The sequence below is a fragment of the Babylonia areolata genome, chromosome 25 (assembly GCF_041734735.1).
Source record: "Babylonia areolata isolate BAREFJ2019XMU chromosome 25, ASM4173473v1, whole genome shotgun sequence".
Classification (NCBI taxonomy): Eukaryota; Metazoa; Mollusca; class Gastropoda; order Neogastropoda; family Buccinidae; genus Babylonia; species Babylonia areolata.
Window position 1 is genome coordinate 15,582,761 of NC_134900.1, and position 25,725 is coordinate 15,608,485.

The 25,725-nt window shown below is 46.0% G+C and overlaps 1 protein-coding gene across 1 annotated transcript in view; it reads left to right on the top strand.

Moving 5' to 3' along the window:
- The first annotated feature begins 225 nt into the window (after positions 1-225).
- Positions 226-25,725, top strand: part of LOC143299800 (putative universal stress protein SERP1273) — a 132,025-nt gene continuing 106,525 nt past the window's right edge. The window contains exon 1 of the mRNA XM_076613241.1: positions 226-464. Coding sequence (XP_076469356.1) covers positions 389-464 — 76 coding nt within the window. The 5' untranslated portion in view covers positions 226-388. The remainder of the gene's footprint in view (positions 465-25,725) is intronic.

Below are 25,725 nucleotides of genomic sequence, written 5' to 3' on the forward strand. Positions count from 1 at the left end.
TGTGTGTAAAAATAAATACATGTGTGTGTGTGTGTGCGCGTTTCAACATCTCCTCTCCTCCCCCAACCCTCCCCCCCACTCCCATCTCATCATCATAATCGCATCCCCCACCACACACACTCAGAAGCAACAACGCCTGCTGCTTTCTGCGCTACAGTCAGGCAGGCAATCAGTCCACGAGCACAGCACAGCACAGCACAGCACAGCACAGCACATCGTCATCATCAGCAGCAGCAGCAGCAGCAGCAGCAACAGTGGTGGTGTGAGGAGGATACACAAGCGTGGAACGGAGGGAGTGTCTCTTGCCCCCTACAAGTTTGGCGAGTCAAGTCACCATCGGGTTTGTGTTTTGTCTGTTGGTCGCCGTTTGAGGGAGAGGTTTGTTGCGATGGCAGCCACTGCAGCTGAGAGGAAGGTTCTGTTGGCGGTCGACGGCAGCGAAAACGCCGAGTATGCCTTCGAGTGTAAGTAGAAGAAGACCCTAAGTGTCAAGTTAAAACTCTCTTTGTGTGTGTGTGGTGCTTATGTTTCCGTGTTTTTGTTGTTGTTGTTTTTTTTTGTGTGTGTGTGTGTGTTTGTTTGTTTGTTTGTTTCAATCTCTCCCTCCCCATCCCCCGTTTTAAATGTCTGTTTAGTTGGGGTTTTTTTTGGTTTTTTTCTTGACAAGAGTGAAAATGCCGAGTATACCTTCGAGAAGACTAAGTGTCAACTCCTTTCATTTTTTTTTTTTTTTTTTTTTTGGGGGGGGGGGGGGGGGGTGGGTCTAAGTGTTTGTTTATTTGTCTTTATATCTCCCCCGTTTTCTTTTAAAAACCATTTAGGTTCTTATTAATTTTTTTCCTTGTTGTTCTTCTTACGTGTATTCTTGACCAGTGTTAAAATGTCGAGTATGCCTTTAAGTGTGAGAAGGAGACCAAGTGTCAACTCGGTTTGTGTGTGTGTGTGGGGGGGGGGGGGGATTGGGTTTCCGTGTTTGTTTGTTTGATTGATTGTTGTTTTTTTTTCTCTCTCCCTCTTTGTAAGATTTATGTGCTTATTTTCTTCTTGTTATTCTTGTTAAGTATGTTCTCGACAAGCGGTGTGCAAATGCCGAGTATGCGTGCCTTCGAGTGTGAGTGGAAAACGATGTGTCAACTCAGTCACTTTTTCGTAGGTCGTTTTAGGTTTCCGTGTTGTTTTTGTTATGTTTTTGTTTTTATGTCTCCCCCCCATCCTGCCCCCCCCCCCCCCCGCCCCCTTAGAAATATATTTACTTATTTTTGTTGCTGTTGTTCTTTTTAAGTGAATATTGACAAGTGTGAAAATTTGATCTTGCTAAATGTGTGAAAATATCGATTGTTATTATTATTATTATTATTATACTTATATAGCACTGAATCTGGTGAAGAGACAAATCAAAGCGCTTTCGCACCAATCATTCAAAACGCATGCATAACTCTAATAACCCTCCCCCCCCCCCCCCCCCCCCCCAAAAAAAAACAACACACACACAAAAAAAAACACCCCAAAAAACTGAAGACAAGGAAGAGGCAGGGAAGGGAGGCTATTTTGGGAAGAGGTGGGTTTTAAGGCCAGACTTGATAGGGCTGAGTGTGCAGTATGCCTTCGTGTGTGGACAGATCAAGTATCAATCACTTTTTTTTTTTTAAAGGGGTTTTCGATTTCAGTTCTTTTGTTGTCCCTCGCACTTAAAAAAAAGATATTCATTTACTTTATTCATTTTTGTTTTTCTTGTTGTTAAGTATATTTCTTGACGAGGGTGTTTAGTAGTTTGGTGAGTCAGCAATCCAATAGGAAAAAAAAAGTTTTTTTTTTTTTTACCTTCTGTTTACTTTCACAGTGACATAGAAAACGTGTTTGGGAGTTATCTCTTTCACTCCGGTTGAACCAAGGGTCAAGGAGGTTCGGATTTTAATTCAGATAGTCTTCGATCTGAAATGAAAAAAATCTTACACAACGAAATATACACCCCCACCCACCGCACAAAATCCTGCATCAAGAGGTTTGATTAAAAAAACAACAACAAAAAACAACATTCTTTCAATGCCCACGTCTATGATTGCTTTATTGGTTTTTAGTTATTTTTCTTCTTCTGTGATACCTTTTGTTTGTTTCCGGTCCCCTGTGCCCCCTGTTCTCGATTGGTTTAATGTGCTCTCTCTCTCTCTCTCTCTCTCTCTCTCTCTCTCTCTCTCTGTGTGTCTCTGTTTATCTGTCTGTCTGTCTCTTTGTCTCTCTCCAACTTGATTATAATGTGTGAGATGCATACTTCGTATATACCCGTGAAATGTACAGTTCTCATTTTGCATTCAAAGTAGATTTTTTTTTTTTTTTTTGTATTAGAAGAATATATTTGAAAATGTAATACAATCGTAATTGATGATATAATACTCAACACACACACGCAGATCTATCTATCTAAAAATATATTTATGCATTTCTATATCTATTTGTACAAAATACAAATTGAAATACAATCGTAATTGATGAAGTAACACACACACACACACACACACACACAGAGATCTGTCTACATGTATATGATATATAAAAGATATATATATATATATATATTCATAATATATTTCCGTCAGCTTGAAACTTTATATAGTAAGTCGGACCACACAGGCCACAGCGAGGGAGAGAAGGGAGAAAGGGAGAGGGTGTAGTGGGGGAGGGAGGACTGATGAGGGAGGGGGGCGGGAGGCGGGGGAGAGGAAGAACTTTTGCACTCTGCACGAACGATCACTATCGGGACGACCAATGGGATCGTCATGCTCCGTCAACTTTCATCGCATCATACATGTATGCAAACATATCCACAGAATCCTGTTTACGTGTGTGTGTGTGTGTGTGTCTGTGAGTGTGTGTGTGTGTGTGCGTGCGTGTGTGGGTTTGCTGCGTGTGTTCGTGTGTGTGTGTGTGTGTGCAGACACGCAAAGACAGCCCTTGCCGTGAATCTGTCATAAAAGTATCAACACGAGGCGAACTGCAAGAGGGAAGGGATTGGGGGTGCGGGGGTTGGGGGTGGGGTGGGGGGCGGCAGAAACGAGAAGCAAGTAATAGGATGGTGGTGGAGGTGGAGAGTTACGGGGAGGGGGTGAGAGATGTGGGGGGCGGGGAGGAGGGGGGGGGGGGCGGGGGAGGGTAGAGACAAGACAAAGTAAGAAAAAATAAGAAAAAGAAAGAGAGATGAAGAACAAACAAACCAACCCAGAAAGGGAGAGAGAAAGCAATCTATTAGCACCATTGACGTCCTATCTATGCCCAGTCTTCCCTTCTATCTCTCTCTCTCTCTGTGGAAGGAAGGAAAGGAGGGAGAGAGGCGGGGTAAGGGTCGAGACAAGAGAGAGAGAAAAAAAGGAAAGGAAGGGGGGGGGGGGGGGGGAGAGAAGAGAATCTATTATCACGATCTTCATCATCTCTGTGAATGCCCAGTATTCACTTTCTTCTTCTTCTTCTTCTTCTTCTTCTTCTTCTTCTTTTTCTTCTTCTTCTTCTCCTTCTCTTCCTTCCACCCTCCTCTTCTCCATCCTCCTCCTTTCTTTTCTCTCTTTCTCTGGAAGGAGGGAGAAAGGTTGGGATGGGAGTTAGGTAGAGACAAGAGACAGAAAAAAAAGAAAGAAAAAGACGAAGAAGAAAAGAAGAAGAAGAAAGAACAAACAGGGGAAAAAGAAAAAAGAAAGAAAGAAAAAAAAAAAAAAAACGGAGAGAAAAAAGTCTATTATCGCAAAGGACGTCCTCTCTGTACTAAGTACGCTCAGTATTCCCTTCTCATCCTCCCCCCCCCCCCCCCGCCCCCACCCACCCACCCCTTCCATCCCTCTCTCTCTCAGCCCTCATCCTGACAACAACAGAATCCCTTCTCTCCCCACGCCCCCCGCCCCTCCCTCCCCGACCCTCCGCCCTCCCAACCCCTCACACACAACCCCTCTATCCCCTCCTCTCTCTCTCTCTCTCTTTCAACCCTCATCCTGACAGCAGAATCCCTTCTTTCCCCATGTCTCCCCCCGACCCTCCGCCCCCCAACCCCTCACACACAACCCCTCTATCCCCTCCTCTCTCTCTCTTTCAACTCTCATCCTGACAGCAGAATCCCTTCTTTCCCCACGTTTCCCCCCGACCCTCCGCCCCCCAACCCCTCACACACAACCCCTCTATCCCCTCCTCTCTCTCTTTTTCAACCCTCATCCTGACAGCAGAATCCCTTCTCTCCGCACGCCCTCCCCCCCCTCCCTCCCACTGCGACCCTCCGCCCCCTATCCCCCACATACAACCCCTCTATCCCCTCCTCTCCCTCCCCCTCTCTCTCTCTCTCTCAGCCCTCATCCTGACAACAACAGAATCCCTTCTCTCCCCACGTCCCCCTACTCCCCTTCGCCCCGACCCGCCGCCACAACCCCTCTATCCCCCATCTCTCTCTCTCTCTCTCGACCCTCATCCCTGACAGCAGAAAATGGATGAATATTGACATCATCATCCACAACGGCTGGTGGAGAGGCGGTATCAGCCATGGACAGGACAGTATAGTGTTTGTTCGCTGTTCGGGTCATGACGGAGAATGAGGTGGGCTTTTCAGGGCTCTGCTCTCTAGTGTGGGCCTCAGTGTTTTGTGAGGAGCTAACCGCCATGGCCTAAAAGCAAAGCCCCGTGTGAGTCTGAGGGGGTCGGGTGTTGTGATGATGACCGCAATTTTCATGATGCAGGAGAATCGGGCTTTGATTGATTGAGAGAGGGAAAGAGAGAGAGAGAGAGAAGGAACGAGAGAGAGAGAGAGAGAGATAGACATATAGAAAGAGATAAAGAAACAGAGAGAGAAAGAGACAGAATTAGAGGAACAGAGAAAGACACACACACACACACACACAGAAAGAGGAAGAGAGAGACAGAGATAGAAAAACAGAGAAACAAAGAAAGAGACAGAAAGAGAGCGCATGTGTGTGTGCGTGCTTGTGCGCGCGCGCCTGCGTGTGTGTACACATGTGCACGCGTGTGTGAGTAAGCGTGTGCGTGCGCGTTTGTGTGCATGTCTGTGCGTGTATGTTTTGAAGTCCAGATTCAACAGAAATTGAATATGCTTTAAACTAAAACCAGACCAAATAAAACAAGGTCGATCTGTAATGAATAAACGATGACTTGGGAATGTGGTTGATATATCAGCTTCGGAGGAAACGTAGAAGCCGAACTAACACACACACACACACACACACACACACACACACACACACACACACACACACACACACACACACACACACACACACACACACACACATACCCTCCCCTCTCCTCCACCGCCCCGCTCCACCGCGGCCCCACTCATCACACCCATGTACCCCCTGAAGTCCTCACCCCACTCACCTTCCGTCCCACTTCCGGCAATCCCCAAAGGGCCATAACAACCCCTGGGTCATCATCATGTCTGGGCACACACACACACACACACACACACACACACACACACACACACACACACACACACACACACACACACATACTCCCCCCCCCCCCCCACACACAATCCGGGAGGTAAAAAATGGACGTGACTGGTTGAGAGAGGAGGCTAGGGAGGGTGTGAGGGGGGGCATGGGGGGAAGGCCGCCAAGACCTGGGGTGAGGGGAGGGCGTGGCAGGGGCATGGGGGGAGGGGAGGGGAGGAGTTTGTCTTGTCAGACAAGTCGTGTTCCCTTCAGGCTCAGGGACCGAGCAAGCCCTGGGGGAAAGGTCCGATACATAAATAAACTGTCTGTCGATCTGTATCATCTAGCGATACACTGCACTGCACTGTAAAAGCTGCTGCTGCTGCTGAACGATTTTGAGTTGGGGGATCTTCTGGCTCGGCTGCTGGTGTCGTGTTGTGTTGTGTTGTGTTGTGTTGGTTCTGTAAGGACAGGAGCTGGAAGTAGGGGGAGGGAAGGAGGGAGGGAGGGAGGGACAGAGAGTATGAGGGGGAAGAGAAGAGAAGCGAAAAGGAAAGGGCAATAATTTTGGAGCAGACGCGTTCTCCTGTATGGGATGGCTATACTTTTAGAGTAGACGTGGCCTTACGTATCTGAACTTATGTCAATGCATCGCGGGCATTGGGAAAAGAAAAGACCAGGCATGCAACTTATCGTTGTTCTTCAGAGAGGTGTCTGCCCTCATCCTTCACCAAGATGAACGGCATCCGGCACGCGTTCAGCTGTATTTCCACCGAGGACCCAGCTTCACGTTAGCCGACTGGACCAGGAGATGACAGCTGTGTTTATCACCTGGTGTGGATTAAGTGGTATGACAGTGACAGTGAACGCGAACACGAATGCGACGAAGAAGACGACGAAGAAGACGTAGTAGAAGAAGAAAAAAAAAACGAAAGAAAGGAGAAGGAGGTGGAGCAGAAGAAGAAGAAAGAAAGCAGGAGAGGGAGGAGTAGGAGGAAGAAGAAGAAGGAGGTGGAGAAGGAAGAGGAGAAGGAGAATTGGAGGAGGAGCAGAAGAACAATAACAAGGAGGAGAAGGGGGAGGAGAAGATGAAGAAGAAGTAGAAGGAGGAGGAGAACAAGAAGAAAAAGAAGAAAGTGATGAAGAAGAATGCGAAGAAGGAGGAGGAGGATACGAAGAAGAAGGAGGAGGAGGAGACAAGAAGAAGAAGGAGGAGGAGGAGACAAAGAAGAAGAAGAAAGAAAGAAATCACCCACACAAACTATTTTCCAGCGTTCTTCCTGTCTGTTTCATCTCACGACGTGGCGAGATCACCACCGCACCCACAACCCATTCCCAGACAAGAAGGAACGGCTCGATGGCCTCATTATATTTGTACGTGTCTATTACCCCCCCATGAACACGCGTGGTCCGCCAACCCCACCACAGCTTGTCAGTCACGTGATGCCTTCTGGCGGACAGGTTGTGTGGTCCTTTGAGAACCCGACTCTCTCCCCTCTCCACACACACACACACACACACACACATCACCACAACCCCCACCCAGTGTTAACAAGACGTCAGCCGTGGGATGCTATGAGACAGGTGGTGGGAAAAAGGAGAAAATACTGGAGAGAGAGAGAGAGACAGAGAGAGAGAGAGAGGAGGCAAAAGAAAACGGTAATCATACACACACACACACACACACACACACACACACACACACACACACACACACACACACACACACACACACACACACACACACACACACACACATATTTTTCTTCTTCTGATGATGATGAATTGTGGTTATTATAATGCATTGTATTGCAGTTAACTGTCACAAAGAGAAAAACTATTTCCGCGGCCGTTGGTGAACCCCACAGAATAGCTGTAAGCCCCCCCCCCCCAACCCCACCCCCACCCCTCTCCCTCTCTCTTCCGGCTCCGCTAATGGTGTCAGACACGGTCAGGTTTCTATTTCGTGAAAAAATGATAAAGGCGGGTGTATTTAACCCTATGAATGCCAAACTCGCATTTACTATGCAGCAGCTAGGTGGAGGACCCATGTCACAGAAGGGTGATCAGATCATGGGTCTGTTATCCATGAACCTACTGCTCTTTATGTTCGGTGGTAAGATAGGCCATATTTTCTACACATCACAAGGGGAATCACCAGCTATTCTTAGACACCTTTTTTTTCTGTGTTTATAGCACAAGGGAATTTTGCACTCTGAATTGACTGGCGGTGAAAGGGCTAAAAAGAATAATAAATAAATTAAAAAAGAAAAAGAAAAAAGGGGGATGGGGTGGGGTGGGGGGGGGGGGGGGGTTCAATACATTTCTCATTTCCTGTTCTCGGTTTCCATGTTCCCGTTTTTCTGCTCTAGCCCGAAAGTCTTGACCTGTTCATTTCTTTCTTAAGTTTCGTTTTTGTGAATTTTTTTTGGGGGGTATAAATGATAAAAAGGTAATAAATAGCGCATGATTTACAAAACAAACAAATATTTTCCACCTACCAGTCTGGGACTGATAGTCCACAACGATGGAAGGCTGCTCTCTGGAATCTTTGTGACAAAAACCATTGCGGGAATTTCCCATTCTTCAGGCAGAGCTGTTCGAAATGAAGAAAGACCAAAATCGATATAATGGACAGGAAAAATAATTTCCTGTTCATTCAACAAGTTATTACAGATAGCAATGTCACAGCAATGCACAACGGGACAGAAAGTACATTGCTTAATCGATCGGTCCTGTAAAAGCAACCGCTTCTGAATTGATGTGGGTTCCTTTAGTGCAAAGCAATACTCGCTGTGTGAACTTCGGGCTGCTCTCCCCAGGGAGAGCGCGTCGCGACACTACAGCGCCACCCATTTTTTTGTGTTTTTTTCCTGCGTGCAGTTTTTTTTAATTTGTTTTTCCTATCGAAGTGGATTTTTCTACAGAATTTTGCCGCCAGGAACAACCCTTTTGTTGTCGTGGGTTCTTTTACGTGCGCTAAGTGCATGCTGCACACGGGACCTCGGTTTATCGTCTCATCCGAATGACTAGCGTCCAGACCACCACTCAAGGTCTAGTGGAGGGGGAGAAAATATCGGCGGCTGAACGGTGATTCGAACCAGAGCGCTCAGATTCTCTCGCTTCCTAGGCAGACACGTTACCTCTAGGCCATCACTCCACTAATTTAAAAGACTAGCATCCTGCCTACCTCTCTGGGTCTTCAGGGAAAGAAAGAGAACCCCAAGACTAAATGGGATTGACATTCTCGTCTTCCCATGCGGTTATTGTAACTATACAACATGATCATAAGCTCACATTTGGAGCAACAGCAAAAAGTGAGAGCTATAGGATCAATGGTTTCTCCATTACAATGGGAAATCATTTACAGCTTAGTCTTTTGTGAAGGACGATGACTCTCAAACTAGGAGGCAAAACTGCACTGGCTCTTCGTGCTGCAGCCTTGGGGGACGAGTTGGCCTTTGGGAACCATCCCAACGCCGACTGTCCTAAAAACCCTCTTGACCGAGGGAGTGGGGATGCAACTTGGGCAAGACACTAATATAATCAAATTCCAGCCCAGATTGTCGGGACAGCAGTTACCTCCTCTGCTGTTGTGATGGTCATTGTCGGACACGACATTTATACATACATTTATACATGCAACATCACAGACTTTAAACCACGACGTCTCGGTAAGTGCATATAACCGAGGAACGTCGAGATATGCTGTGAAAAAGAAAAAAAAAAGAGCGCACTGATTCGTGAAGTTGGGTCAAAAACAACATCTCACCAAAAAACCAAACAAACAGACAAACAAACAAACGAACACTTCCTATTGGGCAGTAAAGCTAGACAGTATCAGTATCAGTAGCTCAAAGAAACGTCACTGCGTTCGGTCAGATCCATATACGCTACACCATTTCTGCCAAGCAGATGCCTGACCAGCAGCGTAACCCAACGCGCTTAGTCAGGCCTTGAGAAAAAAAAATTAACCCCCCCCCCCCAAAAAAAAAAAACCCCAAAAAACCCCCAAAACAACAACAACAAAAAACAAACAACTGGACAAACAAAAATTTAACCCTATACTTTCTAATGCACAAAACATATAAATTCTGTATCTGTAAACCTTTGTCTGAATAAAAAATGTTGACAAAAAAATGAAAAAAAGAAAGAAAAATAATAGATAAATATATAAAAAATACTACTGATAATAATATTTATAAGGCGCAAATTCTTGATTAAGTCAACTCTAAGCACACAGAAAAAAGGCAACAATGACAAAACAAACATCACCGCTTGTTTCGCTCTGTTCAGAAAACTACCAGGCCCTGTCCTGTGTATATCAGCTCTGTGTGCGCGATCTGCATTTGCGAGCGAGGGCACTTTGAAAATCAGTAAGGAAACACACAGTGGTGCATTTTAATTATGATTATGATTATTATTCATTACTAGTCTAGTTTCAGTTTCAAGGTGTCAGACTGTGCGGACTGATCCATACACGCACACACACACACGCACGCACACACACGCACACACACACACACACACACACACACACACACACAGATATGTATATATGAAATGAGAGAGAGAGATCGAGATCGAGATCATTACTATCGTTGTTGTCATTGCAGTAAGCTGGGTTTCAGACCAGACTGAATCAGAACTGGGTAACTTGCTGGGTTTTTTTTTTTGTTAAGCTTAATGTATTATGATCCATATCGACATCATTGATATTTCGTTCATTTTAGGGACAAGAAAAATAAAGAAGATTCTATTGGGGAGGTGGGGGGGGGGGGGAGGGGCAAGGGGTGTGTGTGTGTGTGTGGGGGGGGGGGGGGGGGTAAAGAAGGACAGAGGTCCGCACGATCTGTCAGAAGATAATATGACAGAGGTCGTGGCTTGTTTGGGAGGCTTCATCACTGACAGGTCTGCGGCATTTCCTGTTTTCTGTTGTGTGTGCGGTCTGGAGTCTCTGGTGGAGGAAGCAGAGGAGCGGAGTATGAGCAAACATGTGTGCGTACGTGCGTGATTGCATACGAGAGGGAGAGAGAGAGTGGAGGGGGGGGGGGGGGGTCGGGAGAATAGTGAGAGGGAGGGGGAGAGAGCGGGAGAAAGATATAGAGAAAGAGGAAGAGAGAGAGGGAGGATAGAGGGAAAGAAAGAAACTGTCGGGAGAATGAGGGAGGGAGAGAGAGGGGAAGAGAGGGAGAGAAATATATATAGAGAGAGATGGAGACAGACAGACAGCGAGAGACAGACAGACAGACAGAAGATGGACAGACAGAAAGGAGAAAGGGGGTGAGAGACAGACAGACAGAAAAGAGAAAGGGCGAGACAGATAGACAGAGGATGGACAAACAGGAGAAAGGGGGTCAGACAGACACAGACAGACAGAAAGGAGAAAGGGCGAGAGACAGACAGACAGAGGATGGACAGACAGAAAGGAGAAAGGGGGTGTGAGAGAGGGAGAGACAGACAGACAGAGGATGGACAGACAGAAAGGAGAAAGGGGGTGTGAGAGAGAGGAGGAGAGAGAGACAGACAGACACACAAACAAGGGCGGGATGGTTGATCGATACATGCACGCTAGAACTTAATTTCATCTTGCTTTAATCGATACGTACACGCAAGAACCAATTCTCATTTCTGGGGGAGGGGAAGGGAGTGGGGAGGGGGAGCAACGATAACGATCTCACGAATCCCCCCACCCCCTAAAAACAAAGAGACAACAACACCAACCAACCAGCCAACCAAAAAACAAACAACAACAAAAACAACAACGAAGGTTGAGCCCAGAAAAACAAGTATGACGTCAGCCTACGAAGTTAAGTCAAGGGTGGAGATTTTGTTCCGAAGATCTCCCAGGTCAACATATTAATGTGTGCAGACCTGCTAGTGCCTGAACCCCCTAAGATCCTGTAAACCATGTCAGCGTTCGGTGGGGTTATGGAAACAAGAACATACGCAGCATGCACACACCCGCCGAAAACGGAGTATGGCTGCCTGTTCTTGTTCTTGTTGCTTGTAGTATAGTCCAGCCGACCGCACATGGCCATATCAGGACTTTTTGTCAAACCATGCAAATGATCAACCACGTCAACTCAAAACTGTCACATCTACAAAACCAAACCAAAAGCAACAATAACAAAAAGAATGGGTGCCTGAATGGCAAAGAAGGGGGCGGGGGGGAATGTGTGACGGTGGGGTGGGGTGAGGGTGGTGTTAGGGTGGGTGGGGTGAGGGTGGGGTGGGTGAGGATGGGATGGGGTGAGGGTGGTGTGAGGGTGGGTGGGTGAGGGTGGTGTGGGGGTGGTGAAGGTGGTGTGAGGATGGGGTGAGGGTGGGATGGGGTGAGGGTGGGGATGAGGGTGATGAGAGGATGGGGTGGGGTGAGGGTGGTGTGAGGATGGCGTGGGTGGGGTGAGGGTAGAGTGGGGACGCGGGGGTCAAGGTCAGGCACTTGATGTAATTATGGAAATGACAGCGGCAGTCTTCCACGAACTGTCAGAACAAAGTGACAGCGACCGGGGCACGATCTGTCAAACGTTCACCACGAACATGACCAGCTTTTTTCTGTCGCAACACGCTTGTCAGACCAGCGGTTTCTAGGCAAGCCCTACGCTTTCTGGTCAATTTCACACTCAGTCTGGCAATCCAATGCTTTCTAGTTCCATGTGACAAACTGTATGGGGGGTGGGGATGGAGGGTAGGGGGGGGGGCGACGATAAAGTATGTTCGTTCCCCTGTCTCGCTTGAGAGAATCCGCGCGCGTGTATGTGTGTGTGTGTGCGTGTGTGTGTGTGCGCGCGCGCGTGTGTTTGTGATGGTGGAGGTGGGGTTGGGGACAAGTCCACCTTATTTTCTTTTATCGGAAGTGTATCCTTTGTTATCGGGGCTGGTCTCTGGTCTTTTCCCAACAGAAGTATTAGAGAAAATTTAGAGGAAAAACATTTTTTTTAAAAGAAGAAGAAAGAGAGAGAGAAAGAAAGAAAGAGAGAGAGGGAGAGAGAGAGAGAGATGTAGGGTCCGACATGGTTTCTCACAATGTACGATAGTACTTTTTTGTTTCTTCTTCTTCTTCTTCTGCGTTCACTCGTATGCACACGAGTGGGCTTTTACGTGTATGACCGTTTTTACCCCGCCATGTAGGCAGCCATACTCCGTTTTCGGGGGTGTGCATGCTGGGTATGTTCTTGCTTCCATAACCCACCGAACGCTGACATGGATTACAGGATCTTTAACGTGCGTATTTGATCTTCTGCTTGCATATACACACGAAGGGGGTTCAGGCACTAGCAGGTCTGCACATATGTTGACCTGGGAGATCGTAAAAATCTCCACCCTTTACCCACCAGGCGCCGTCACCGTGATTCGAACCCGGGACCCTCAGATTAACAGTCCAACGCTTTAACCACTCGGCTATTGCGCCCGTCACTTTTTTGTTTCAATATCTAATTAGTGATTTAATAGTGAATATAATAACACATTAGTTTATGAAGCATTCTTATCCGTCTTGAATGGGCTTCCTCTTCGCAGGCAGGACGTTGACAAATTATCTTTCCACCCAGCCACGACTTGGAGATACTATGATTACCAGAAACGAAAGATCCAGCTGAATGATAACAGACCATTATCGTATCACTCTCATTCCTCTTTTATATTTTCTTTCCACTTTTTGAATATCATCGCTTCACGTCAGTGACAAAGCACCCCTACCCTCACCCCCACGCCACCTCCACCCTCCCAGTCCTTCCCCCTCTCCCCCTCCCCCTCCCCGCCACGCCAGAAGTCTTGCGAAGGATGTTCCTTTGAAATCAAGATGACTTTTTTTTGTTTTGTTTTTTGTTTTGGTCGCATCACATTGACGGAATGGTGAAAGATGAAACTGACACTGAACGAAGGCAATATTACTGCCCCACTCCAGTCCCCACCCCTCTCTCTCTCTCTCTCTCTCTCTCTCTCTCTCTCTCTCTCTCTCTGTGCCTGTCTCTTACTCTCTCTCTCTCTTACTCTACCTCTCACTCTGTCACTTATTCTACTTTTTCTGTCTCTCTCTCTCTGTGCCTGTCTCTTTCTCTCTCTCTCTCTCTCTCTCTCTCTCTCTCTCTCTCTCTCACACACACACACACACGCACACTCTGTCACTCTTTCTGTCTGTCTCTCACTCTCTCTCTTTCTCTCACTCTCTGTGCTTGTCTCTTACTGTCTCTCTCTCTCTCTCACTCTACCTCTCACACTCTGTGCCTGTCTCTTACTCTCTCTCTCTCTCACTCTGTCACTGTCTGTCTGTCTCTCACACTGTCTGTCTGCCTGTCTGTCTCTCTCACACTCTCTCGGCCAGTCTCTCACTCTCTCACACTGTCTGTCTGTCACTCTCTGTCTGTATCTGTCTCTCACACTGTCTGTCTATCTCTCACACTCTCTTGGTCTGCCTCCCACTCTCTGTCTCTAACACTGTCTCTCACTCTCTGTGTCTGTCTCTCACACTCTCGGCCAGTCTCTCACTCTCTCACACTGTCTGTCTGTCTCTCTCACGCTCTCTTGGTCTGCCTCCCACTCTCTGTCTCTAACACTGTCTGTCTCTCGCTCTCTGTGTCTGTCTCTCACACTCTCTTGGTCTGCCTCCCACTCTCTGTCTCTCACTTTCTGTGTCTGTCTCTCACACTCTCGGCCAGTCTCTCACTCTCTCACACTGTCTGTCTGTCTGTCACTCTCTGTCTGTATCTGTCTCTCACACTGTCTGTCTGTCTATCTCTCACACTCTCTTGGTCTGCCTCCCACTCTCTGTCTCTAACACTGTCTCTCACTCTCTGTGTCTGTCTCTCACACTCTGTGTCTGTCTCTCACACTCTCTTGGTCTGCCTCCCACTCTCTGTCTCTAACACTGTCTGTCTCTCACTCTCTGTGTCTGTCTCTCACACTGTCTGTCTCTCACACTCTCTTGGTCTGCCTCCCACTCTCTGTCTCTAACACTGTCTGTCTCTCACTCTCTGTGTCTGTCTCTCACACTCTCTTGGTCTGCCTCCCACTCTCTGTCTCTAACACTGTCTGTCTCTCACTCTCTGTGTCAGTCTCTCACACTCTCTTGGTCTGCCTCCCACTCTCTGTCTCTAACGCTGTCTCTCACTCTCTGTGTCTGTCTCTCACACTCTCTGTCTCTAACACTGTCTCTCACTCTCTGTGTCTGTCTCTCACACTCTCTTGGTCTGCCTCCCACTCTCTGTCTCTAACGCTGTCTCTCACTCTCTTTGTCTGTCTCTCACACTCTCTTGGTCTGCCTCCCACTCTCTGTCTCTAACGCTGTCTCTCACTCTCTGTGTCTGTCTCTCACACTCTCTTGGTCTGCCTCCCACTCTCTGTCTCTAACACTGTCTCTCACTCTCTGTGTCTGTCTCTCACACTCTCTGTCTCTAACGCTGTCTCTCACTCTCTGTGTCTGTCTCTCTCGCTCTCTTGGTCTGCCTCCTACTCTCTGTCTCCAACGCTGTCTCTCACTCTCTGTGTCTGTCTCTCACACTCTCTTGGTCTGCCTCCCACTCTCTGTCTCTAACACTGTCTGTCTCTCACACTCTCTTGGTCTGCCTCCCACTCTCTGTCTCTAACACTGTCTGTCTCTCACGCGGTCTCCCTCCCTACCTCTCCCTCACCAGGAAAGTCTGGAGGTAAAGCATGAGAGATGCAGTCTTGGCACGAAGATACAGACTGGACTCTCACACTCTGTCTGTCTGTTTGTCTCTCTCTCCTTCTTTCTCCCTCTCCCCCACCTCTCTCTCTCTCTCTCTCCCTCCCTCCCTTCCCCCCTCTCTCTCACTCCGAAAGACTGGAAGTAAAGCCTGCATGAGAGATGCGGTCTTGGCACGGAAAGACAGACTGGTCTCTCACACTCTCTGTCTGTCTCTCACACTGTTTGTCTGTCCCCTCTCTTTCTACACCCCTCTCCCCCTTCTTTCCACTCCCCCCTCCTCTCTCTGTGTCTGTCTGGAAGTAAAGCCTGCATGAGAGATGCGGTCTTGGCACGAAAGACAGAGTTGAACTCTCACACTCTCTGTGTGTCTCTCTCCCTCTCTTTCTTGCTCCCCACCCCACTCTTTTTTTCTCTCTCTCTCTCCCCTTCTCTCTCACTCCGAAAGACTGGAGGTAGATCCTGCATGAGAGATGCAGTCTTGGCACGGAAAGACAGATTGGACTCTTCTCGCTCTCTGTCTCTCACATTGTTTGTCTGTCTATCTGTCCCCTCTCTTTCTACACCCCTTTCCCCCTTCTTTTCACTCCCCCCCTCCTCTCTCTGTCTGTCTGGAAGTAAAGCCTGCATGAGAGATGCGGTCTTGGCACGAAAGACAGAGTTGGACTCTCACACTCTCTGTGTGTCTCTCTCCCTCTCTTTCTTGCTCCCCACCCCACTCTTTTTCTCTCTCTCTCTCTCCCCTTCTCTCTCACTCCGAAAGTCTGAAGGTAAATCCTGCATGAGAGATGCGGTCTTGGCACGGAAGACAGATTGGACTCTCTCACTCTCTGTCTGTCTGTCTCTCACTCTCTCTGTCTGTCTCTCACACTGTCTGTCTTTCTGTCTGTCTCCCTCCCTTCCTCCCCCTCTCCCTCACTCCGAAAGATTGGAGGTAGATCCTGCATGAGAGATGCGGTCTTGGCACGGAAAGACAGACTGGACTCTTCTCACTCTCTGTCTGTCTCTCACACTGTCTGTCTGTCTGTCTCTCTGTCTGTCTGTCTGTCTCCCTCCCTTCCTCCCCCTCTCCCTCACTCCGAAAGACATGAGAGATGCGGTCTTGGCACGGAAAGACAGACTGGACTCGCACGTGAACGGCGGTAATGAGCTGTCTCCCGGCCGACTCCAGTCGTTCCCCGGTGGCCCAGCTGTACCATGTGATAGATGTGGGTTGATGGCCTGGATTCAAACACCCCTCAGGGATCTTTCTAGGGGTATGCGGGGTTGGGGGTGGAGTGGGGGTGGAGGCATAGAAGAGGGGAGTGGAGGAGATGGAGTGAGGGTGGGGTGGAATGGGGGGGGGGGTCAGGGAGGAAAGGAGGTTTGATTGGGGGGGTGGGGGGGGTGAGGGTTAGGGGGGAGGGAAGAAGGGCAGATGATGATTTGCGGAGGAGGAGGAGGAAGAGGGGGTATATCTAAGAGAATAAGGGGGGAAGGGATGAGCTGAATGCCTAATGGCTAAGTGAAGTCCATATCGGGCAAAGGTTTGTTCACATATTGGGACCGAGGTTCCGCACGGACCCGCCTCCAGTTAAACTTAACGTGTTCTTCGACACCCAAACCAAGACTTTTTCATTCACTTTTTTGGTATGCATGATAGTCAGCCGTGCTCGACTATGACCATCAGAGCAGCAGTGGAGGTGGAGGTAACTGCTGTCCCGACTATTTGGGCTAGAATTTGATCATAGTGGTGGAGAGTGCCTTGCCCAAGTTACTCTCTCGGCCAAGAGGGTTTTGGGACAGTCGGCATTGGGGATGGTTCCCAAAAGGACAACTAGCCCCCAAGGCTGCAGCACTAAGAGCCAGTGCACTCTTGCCTCCTAGTTTGGGAGTCACAGTCCTTCACAAATGACTGAGCTGTAAATGATTTCCCATTGCAATGGAGAATATGGAAACACATCCATCAGGTTTAACTCACTCAGGGCGGACAGTCTTCCTCCCTTCATACCCCCCTTACACCCTCCCAACTCCCCCCCTTCTTTCAGAACCCTCGGACCTCATCTTTTGTCCAGTGGGTGGTGTCTGAAAAACCCAAGCTAGACTTTAGTAAAAGTTTCGATGCGTGAAGACTCTTCAGACCAGAAGATTAATTGTTATTATTATTATTATTTTTTTGATTGACACAGTGATGGTTGAAGCCTTGAGAAAAATCGTCACATGCCTTCATCACCATGAGACGAAGTCAGTGTTACAGCCTACCCCCCCCCCCCCCCCTGCTGCCACAGACAAGAGAGAGAGGAGAAAGAGAGACAGACAGAGAATGTAACTGTCTGATTATATTTCCGTCACTCTTCAACCCTATTCACGCTGTGAACGGTTCCTGAACGCGAAAAAGACCATACTGTCAACGACACAGCCAGTTCCTGCCTGTTCATCAATGTCCGGGCATTCAACACACACACAAAACCTTTCCGACCCAAACCTGGCAACTGAATCGGTGTGACATCACCTGTTAACCCATCCATGAGACATTGCTTCATCAAGGACTGGCAGTGTGGCCCTTCCTGTCGGAAATCGGGCAGCTGCCAACTGGCACTGGGGATTAGGGGATCTGTTTGACATATCCACAGACTCCACGGGGGATTGGGGATTTGGCGGATTTCACGCCAGCCAGTCATCTCGATTTGGGGGAAAGAGTTGAGGTGACAGTAGCGAACACTGAATGGCCGGCTAAAGTGTTGAGGCTTTTGATGCCAGGTTTTTTTTTTTTTTTTTTTTTTTTTTCTGCGGCAGCGTATGCTGATTTCTTTGGACATGGATGATAGCGATGCTAACGATGACAGCGATTGATGACAGCGATGATAGCGATTGATGACGATAATAGCGATTGATAACAGCGATGATAACGATGACAGCGATGATAGTGATAACGATGATAGTGATGATAACGATGATAGTGATAGTGATGATAACGACGATAGCGATAGTGATGATAACGATGATAGCGATTGATAAAGATGATAGCGATTATTAACGATAATAGCGATGATAGCGATTGATAACGACGATAACGAAAATAGCGATTGATAGCGATGATAACGATAATAGCGATTGATAACAGCGATGATAACGATGACAGCGATTGATAACGATTGAAAGCGATGATAACGATTGATAGCGATGATAACGATTGATAGCGATGATAGCGATTGATAACGATTGATAGCGATGATAACCATGATAGCGATTGATAACGATGATAGCGATTGATAACGATTGAAAACGATGATAGCGATTGATAACGATGACAGCGATGATAACGATGATAGTGATGATAACGATGATAGCGATAGTGATGATAACGATGATAGTGATGATAACGATGATAGCGATAGTGATGATAACGATGATAGCGATAGCGATGATAACGATGATAGCGATTGATAACGATGATAGCGATTATTAACGATAATAGCGATGATAACGACGATAACGATGATAGCGATGATAACGACTGATAACGATGATAGCGATTGATAACGATTGATAGCGATAATAACGATGATAACGATTGATAGAGATGATAACGATTGATAACGATGATAGCGATTGATAACGATTGATAGCGATGATAACGATTGATAGCGATGATAGCGATTGATAACGATGATAGCGATTGATAACGATTGATAGCGATGATAACGATAAAAGCGATTGATAACGATTGATAACGATGATAACGAAGATAGCGAGGACGATGATAGCGATGACAATGATAACGATGATAGCGATTGATAACGATTGATAACGATGATAACGATTGATAACGATGATAACGATCATAATTGTATAGTTCATTGTTTGTTGTGCCTTCCAGTAGAAACAGTAATACTCAAGATACACCACATCAAGTGTGTGTACCATAGTAAAAGTTACACAGAGACCACGCAAATAATAACAACAATTTCCGACACAACACACTCAGTCACCTCATATCACTAGCCCTAGATTTCCAAGCAACTCCAGTTGGACAGTACACAACAGCACAGCTTACGCCGAAAAACTGAATTCGTTTCTTTTGTTCGTTCATTCGTTCTTTCAGTCAGTCAATCCTGCTGTACAAGTGCCATATTTTTTTGTTTGTTTGTTTTTTTAACCCTGAATGAGTAATTCCGTATCTGTGTTATGTTTTTCTTGTTTTTCTCCTTCTCTCACCTTCACGTTATTTCGTCCAGTTATCTGTAACTTCCCCCGCCCCCTCCTCTCCCTACCACCCCTTCTCCCTATCTCTTTTCTATCTCGGCTTTTTTTTTTTTCTCTTCAGTTTCTGACTTGTTATATCGTTACTGGATGGCTGTTTGTTTTTCTTCTTTCTTTTTTTTTTTTCTTATTCAATGCATTGGAATCTTTTCCCTCCTTCTCTTTTTCCCATTTTGAGAAGAGAGAGAGGGTGGGTGGTGGGTGGGTGGGATTCTCAAACCAAATCCGTAGTCTGTTGTTGATCTGTGTGTGTGTGTGTGTGTGTGTGTGTGTGTGTGCCGTGGAAGCTGCGATACGTAGCCTAGAAATGAGTGTGTGGATGAGGGTGGGGGTGGTGGGTGCAGGGTAATGTGTGTGTGTGTGTGTGTTGGGGCTCGTGTACGATTATGTGTATTTGTTTTTGCTTTCATATCTGTGAAACTGCATGTTTGTTGCATATCCTTTATGCATGTGTGCGTGTGTGTGTGTGTGTGTGTGTGTGTGTGTGTGTGTGTGTGTGTGTGTGTGTTGCATTTATTTGCTTATTTGCTTATTTATCATTATTGTCTTTTTATTTTATTTTCATTTACTGTTATTATTATAATTCTTATTTATTTTTTTTTTTCTCTCTCAAGGCCTGACTAAGCGCGTTGGGTTACACTGATACTGATACTCTGTTTCAAATCTGTTGACTGTTCAGTTCGGACACGTTTATGGAGCAGCGTGTCCATCTCCGCACTCACAACCAGTGTTGGCGGTCGTGGCAGGTTTTTTTGTTCCCCCCTAGGTCTCAGCAGAGCAAAAAGGCAATGTCACAGAAGCACGCTTATTTCCTTTTCCATCCATTGCAGTAACTTGAACTTCCTTATCTTTTTTTTCACTTCTATTTGTGCCTGTTCTTTTGAGGGGCGCAGTCTTAAAGAACGCGAAATCCTTCTGTTTTCTGGATTTTTTTTTCCCCTGCAGTAAATCGTCATCCTTGCCATGGCTGTTTTGGGGGGGCTCATGCTCTCAATGAAAGAAGCTTGGTTTAGCTGTGTAGGTTTTTATTATTATTAATTTTTTTTTATATGTGAGATCACCTTAGTTTTTGCATTTTAACTTTTTGATTTTTTTTTTTTAAAGAACGGTAATGTTTTTTTCACATTGAAATTGGAGACAAAGGCTGGTTTCTGTGTTGTTGGAATGCCCAAGTCTTGTCCAAAACCATCCTTGAATATCCTTCGTACAGGTCTGGGCGTATTGCTGTCACAATCACGTATCGCTGTAACAGTTTCGAACAGATGGGGTAGTGCGTCATTTTTGAAGGTTTTTGTTAACCCTTCTATTTTTCTGTTTTTAATATGCGGTTTTTATTGTGTGTCCCCAAAATAAACAACATTGATAAATTAAATACATGAATTCATACTTGTGTGTGAGTTGCAGTCATATAAATGCCGATCTATCTATCTATCTATCTATACTGGTTTTGTGAACAGCATGAAACGTGTTCTTTTTTTTTCAATGTGTGCGTGTGTGTTTGTGCGTGCATGCGCGCGCGCGCGCGTGCGTGCGTGCGTGTGTGTGTGTGTGTGTGCGTGTGTGTGTGTACGCACACGCGAAAGAAAACTTTAAAACCCTGCAGCTGATGCTGCTTCGGAGTGACAAGTTTACGAGTAGGTTATACGTACATCATCCAAACTTTACGAGAGTGGTGGAACACGTTTTTCATTTTGCCGTTGATAGCATGATGATGAATTCTTCACGAGGCTGGAATCTTGGTGACGAGAGTATTTCTGCTGTCCATGATTTCCTGTCAAGCCTTTAAAAGCCTTCCAGAAAATACCCACACACATGGTTTTTTTGGTTTAAAAACCCTGATCAAAAGCAATGGATATGATTTTTTTTCCCATGAAGAGGAAGCTTTTTTGGGTTTTAAAAGCATCTATTTTCCCGCCCACTCCGACAGGGTATTAAACGTAGATAAGATTGGGTGGTTGTTTTTTGTTTGTGTTTTTTTTGTTTGTGTTTTGCTGTTTTACCACATTTCTGCTTGTTGGTTCTGTTTTTGTTTTTGTTGTTGTTGTTGGTGGTGGTGGTGGTGGTGTTGGTGTTCAAGGTCTTTTGTTTCCGTTTGTTTTTCGTTATTGTTGTTCTTGTTCCTGTTCTCTCTCTCTCTCTCTCTCTCTCTCTCTCTCTCTCTACTGGTTGACATATCAGCCTTGTGCTTTTCGTTTAGGTTTACTTGTTCTCAGTGAGCTCACTGTGTATTAAGTGGATTGTTTTCGTTCTTCCTATTTTATTTTAGTTAAGCTGTGTGTGCAACACGTGCACCCAAAATGTATACAGGTCGGTGACCTTACATTAAAATTCTTGCGTTCTTGCGTTCTATCTACTGGTTCTGCTCTTTCTATTTCTTCTTTTCCCCCTTCTCTCCCCACCCCCGAGGGGGGAAGGGAGAGAGAGAGAGAGAGAGAGAGAGAGAGAGAATGGGGTGGGGTTGGGGGAGAGGGGAGATGAAGGGAGAGAGAGACAGAGAGTGTGAGAGTCCAGTCTGTCTTTCTTGCCGTTCTTGAGCAGTTTTTTTTTCTCTCTCTCTCTCTCTTTTCACCCACCCCTCACCCTCTCCTATCCTGTACTTCTGAATTTGCTGATAATCACGCCCCCACCCCACCCCACCCCTCGTTCCCCCCGCCCCTACCCCCTCCACACACCCCAGCATCCAACTTTGCAGTCTTTTTTTTTCTTTGCCTCCATTCTTTCACGTGTATTTTTTCCCCCTCCTTCTTTAATTCCCTCTTTCCTTTTTTTTTTTTTGCCCACCTACCTCTTCATGTCATCTTTGGAGACTCACGTCCCCCCCCACAGCCCTCCACCCAAACCCCCAGCCTTTCTTACGTGAACTACGGACAACAGAGAGTTGATTGAGTATAGATGGTCTGTATGCGTGCGTTTGTGTGTGTGTGTGTGTGTGTGTGTGTGTGTGTGTGCGCGCGCGCGCGCCTTTCTCTCTCTGCCTCTCAGTCTGTGTGTGTGTGTATGTGTGTGTGTCTGTTTTTGTCTCTCTCTCTCTCTCTCAGTGTGTGTGTGTTTGTGTGTGTATGTGTGTGTGTGTGTGTGTGTGTGTGTGCGCGCGCGCGCGTATGTGAAAAGTCAAGATTTTATTTCATGCTGTTAAATTGAATAAGCAACAATTGCTTTTTTACATCAAGCTATCAATGAAAAAAAAGTAAAAAGAAAAAAATAAGAGAGAGAGACAGAGTGAGTGAGAGAGAGTGTGTGCGTGGGTGTGTGAGATCTTCAATGTAACGTCTATTCACTAGAAGCGTTATTAGATGGAAAGACGAGAAGTAGTGGATGAAAGAAAGGGGATGTGTGTGAATAATGTATGTGTGTGTGTGTGTGTGTGTGTGTACGTGTGTGTGTGTGTGTGTGTGTGTGAACGTGTGTGTGTGTACGTGTGTGAACGTGTGTGTGTGTACGTGTGTGTACGTGTGTGTGTGTGTGTGTGTGTGTGTGTACGTGTGTGTGTGTGTGTGTGTGTGCACGTGTGTGAACGTGTGTGTGTGTACGTGTGTGTGTGTGTGTGTGTGTGTGTGTGTGTGTGCACGTGTGTGAACGTGTGTGTGTGTACGTGTGTGTGTGTGTGTGTGTGTGTGTGTGTGTGTGTGTGCTGGGGGTGAATATCCTTTCGCCGCTGTATAGTGTGGGCGCCGAGTTCGTTATCATGCTGTCATCTCACCTCTCTCTCTCTCTCTCTCTCTCTCTCTCTCTCTCCGACCCTTCTCTCTCTCTCTCTCCGACCTTTCTCTCTCTCTCTCTCTCTCTCTCTCTCTCTCTCTCTCTCTCTCTCTCCCCGACCTTTCTCTCTCTCTCTCTCTCTCTCCGACCTTTCTCTCTCTCTCTCTCTCTCTCTCTCCGACCCTTCTCTCTCTCTCCGACCCTTCTCTCTCTCTCTCTCCGACCCTTCTCTCTCTCTCTCTCTCTCTCTCTCTCTCTCTCTCTCTCTCTCCCGCCCCACCCGTCTCTCTCTCCGACCCTTCTCTCTCTCTCTCTCTCTCTCCGACCCTTCTCTCTCTCTCTCTCTCTCTCTCTCTCCGACCCTTCTCTCTTTCTCTCTCTCTCCGACCCTTCTCTCTCTCTCTCTCTCCGACCCTTCTCTCTCTCTCTCTCTCTCTCTTTCTCTCTCTTTCCCACCCTTCTCTCTCTCCGACCCTTCTCTCTCTCTCTCTCTCCCCGACCCTTCTCTCTCTCTCTCTCTCTCTCTCTCTCTTTCTCTCTCTTTCCCACCCTTCTCTCTCTCCGACCCTTCTCTCTCTCTCTCTTTCCCACCCTTCTCTCTCTCCGACCCTTCTCTCTCTCTCTCTCTCTCCCCGACCCTTCTCTCTCTCTCTCTCTCTCCGACCCTTCTCTCTCTCTCCGACCCTTCTCTCTCTCTCTCTCTCTCTCTCTCTCTCTCTCTCTCCCATCCACCTCTCTCCTCAGTCAGTGGTGTTCATTATTCATTAATCATTTCCTTTGCTGGACACGACAAGGACTGAGTCTTCTTCATTGATCTCGGCTTACCTCCAGAGCAATGTTCTGCTTGCTACTGTGAACATACTGTAAGTTTGCATTGTTTAACAGCTTGTATAAGATCTTGAGAAATGAATGATAATTCTCCATGATAATAACCAACCTATGTGTGATCCGACTTCTTGGCTGTCTGTCAGTCTGTTTGTCCATGTGTTGTTTTTATTATTATTATTTCTTAATATCTAAATGTAGTTAGGATGTTGCTGTTGTTGTAAAATGTCAACCTATCAAAATGGAATTTAAAAAAATGTTTAAGAAAAAAAGTTCTGCTTGCTGGTGTTTTTTTTTGTTTTGTTTTGTTTTTGGTTGTGTGTGTGTGTGTGTGTGTGTGTGTGTGTGTGTGTGTGTGTGTGTGTTTTGTTATTGGTTTTTGGGATGGGGTGTGGATGGGTGAGGTTCTTCTTCCCCTTTGGGTTTTTGGCGAATTTCTTCCCCTTTCCTGGCTTTTTTGTTGTTTTTGTTTTGGTGATTTATTTTATTTTCCTGTTTATCAGTTTATTTGTTTATCTATTTATCAATTCATTTATTTATTATTTCTATCTATTTTATTTTTATCTTTTCTCCTTGCTTTTTGGTGATTTTTTTTTCTTTTCCCGTTTATTTATTTATTATTCTTATCTATTTTATTTAATTTTTATTCCCTTGATTTTTGGTGATTTTTTTCTTTCCTGATTGTTTATCTCTTTATTTATTTATCTATTTTTCTATTTTCATTTTGTTTTATTTTTCTCCTCCTGGATTTTTTTTTGTATGTGTGCTTTTTTTTCCTTTCCGAGTTTTCTTCCCGTTTGTCTGTCCTGGGTTTTTTTTCTGTCCCCCACTGACAAAAGACTCACAGGCTAATAATAACAATAATAATAGTGTAGATTTATACAGCGCCCTTTCTCTCTAAGAGCTCAGGGCGCTTTACATGAAAGAAAAATATTACAAGTTACATAAAACACTCATGACCACTCTTTCTCAAAAACCCCTCCCCCCGCACACTCTCCCTTTCCCACTCTATATACATCCAAAGTGAGCTGACATGGGTGGTGTTGGAGAACAAGGAAGCTGAGAGTGCTTACAGATAGGTTTTTAAAAAGATGAGTTTTTAGTGATGAGCGAAAAGCAGAAATAGAATCAGATGCACGGATATGATGAGGAAGGTTGTTCCAGATGTGAGGAGCAGCAAAGAAGAAAGAACGTTCACCATAGCTTCTTGTATTGACACAAGGAAGTTTCAAAAGGTAACAGTCAGAGGAAGGGCGGAGATTTTATTGCGGGAGTGTAAACACTGATAAGGTTGAGGCTTCCCTTACGATGAGATCTTTCTGAGCTCTCGGCGGATCATTTGTAGTAGGATTGATAATCATTATGACTGTTGTCAAGAACTGCGGCGACAGTGACGTTAATAATGTTTATCGTGATAACGGTAATGGTCATCACAACAGCGTGAGAATGATTTATGATAATCATGCATCAGGTTACTTAGATTCTAGCTTATGCTGGACACGTGGAAGATAGACATCAACAACGAGAACGACAACGACAAGAAGTCTCGCTTATTCATGGACCAGTCTATGGTCTGTGTTTTTTTGTTTTTTTTGTTTTTTTTGTTGTTGTTTTTTTTTGGCACAGTGATCATTCTTTCGGAATAAAACGCTGGAAAGTGATGACATGTACAAATAAATGAATAACTAACTAAATAAATACCGGGGCATTCAATTCTACAAGGCTGCCTCGCCTTCAGCCTTTCAAGATCTTGCTGACCGAACCAGAAATGGAGTGTCTGTCAATATGAAAGTTCTAGGGTTTATTGAACAACTCTTTTATTAATCAAAGAGCTCTCTGGTATATATATAAAGAAAATAAAAGGTATTTTGA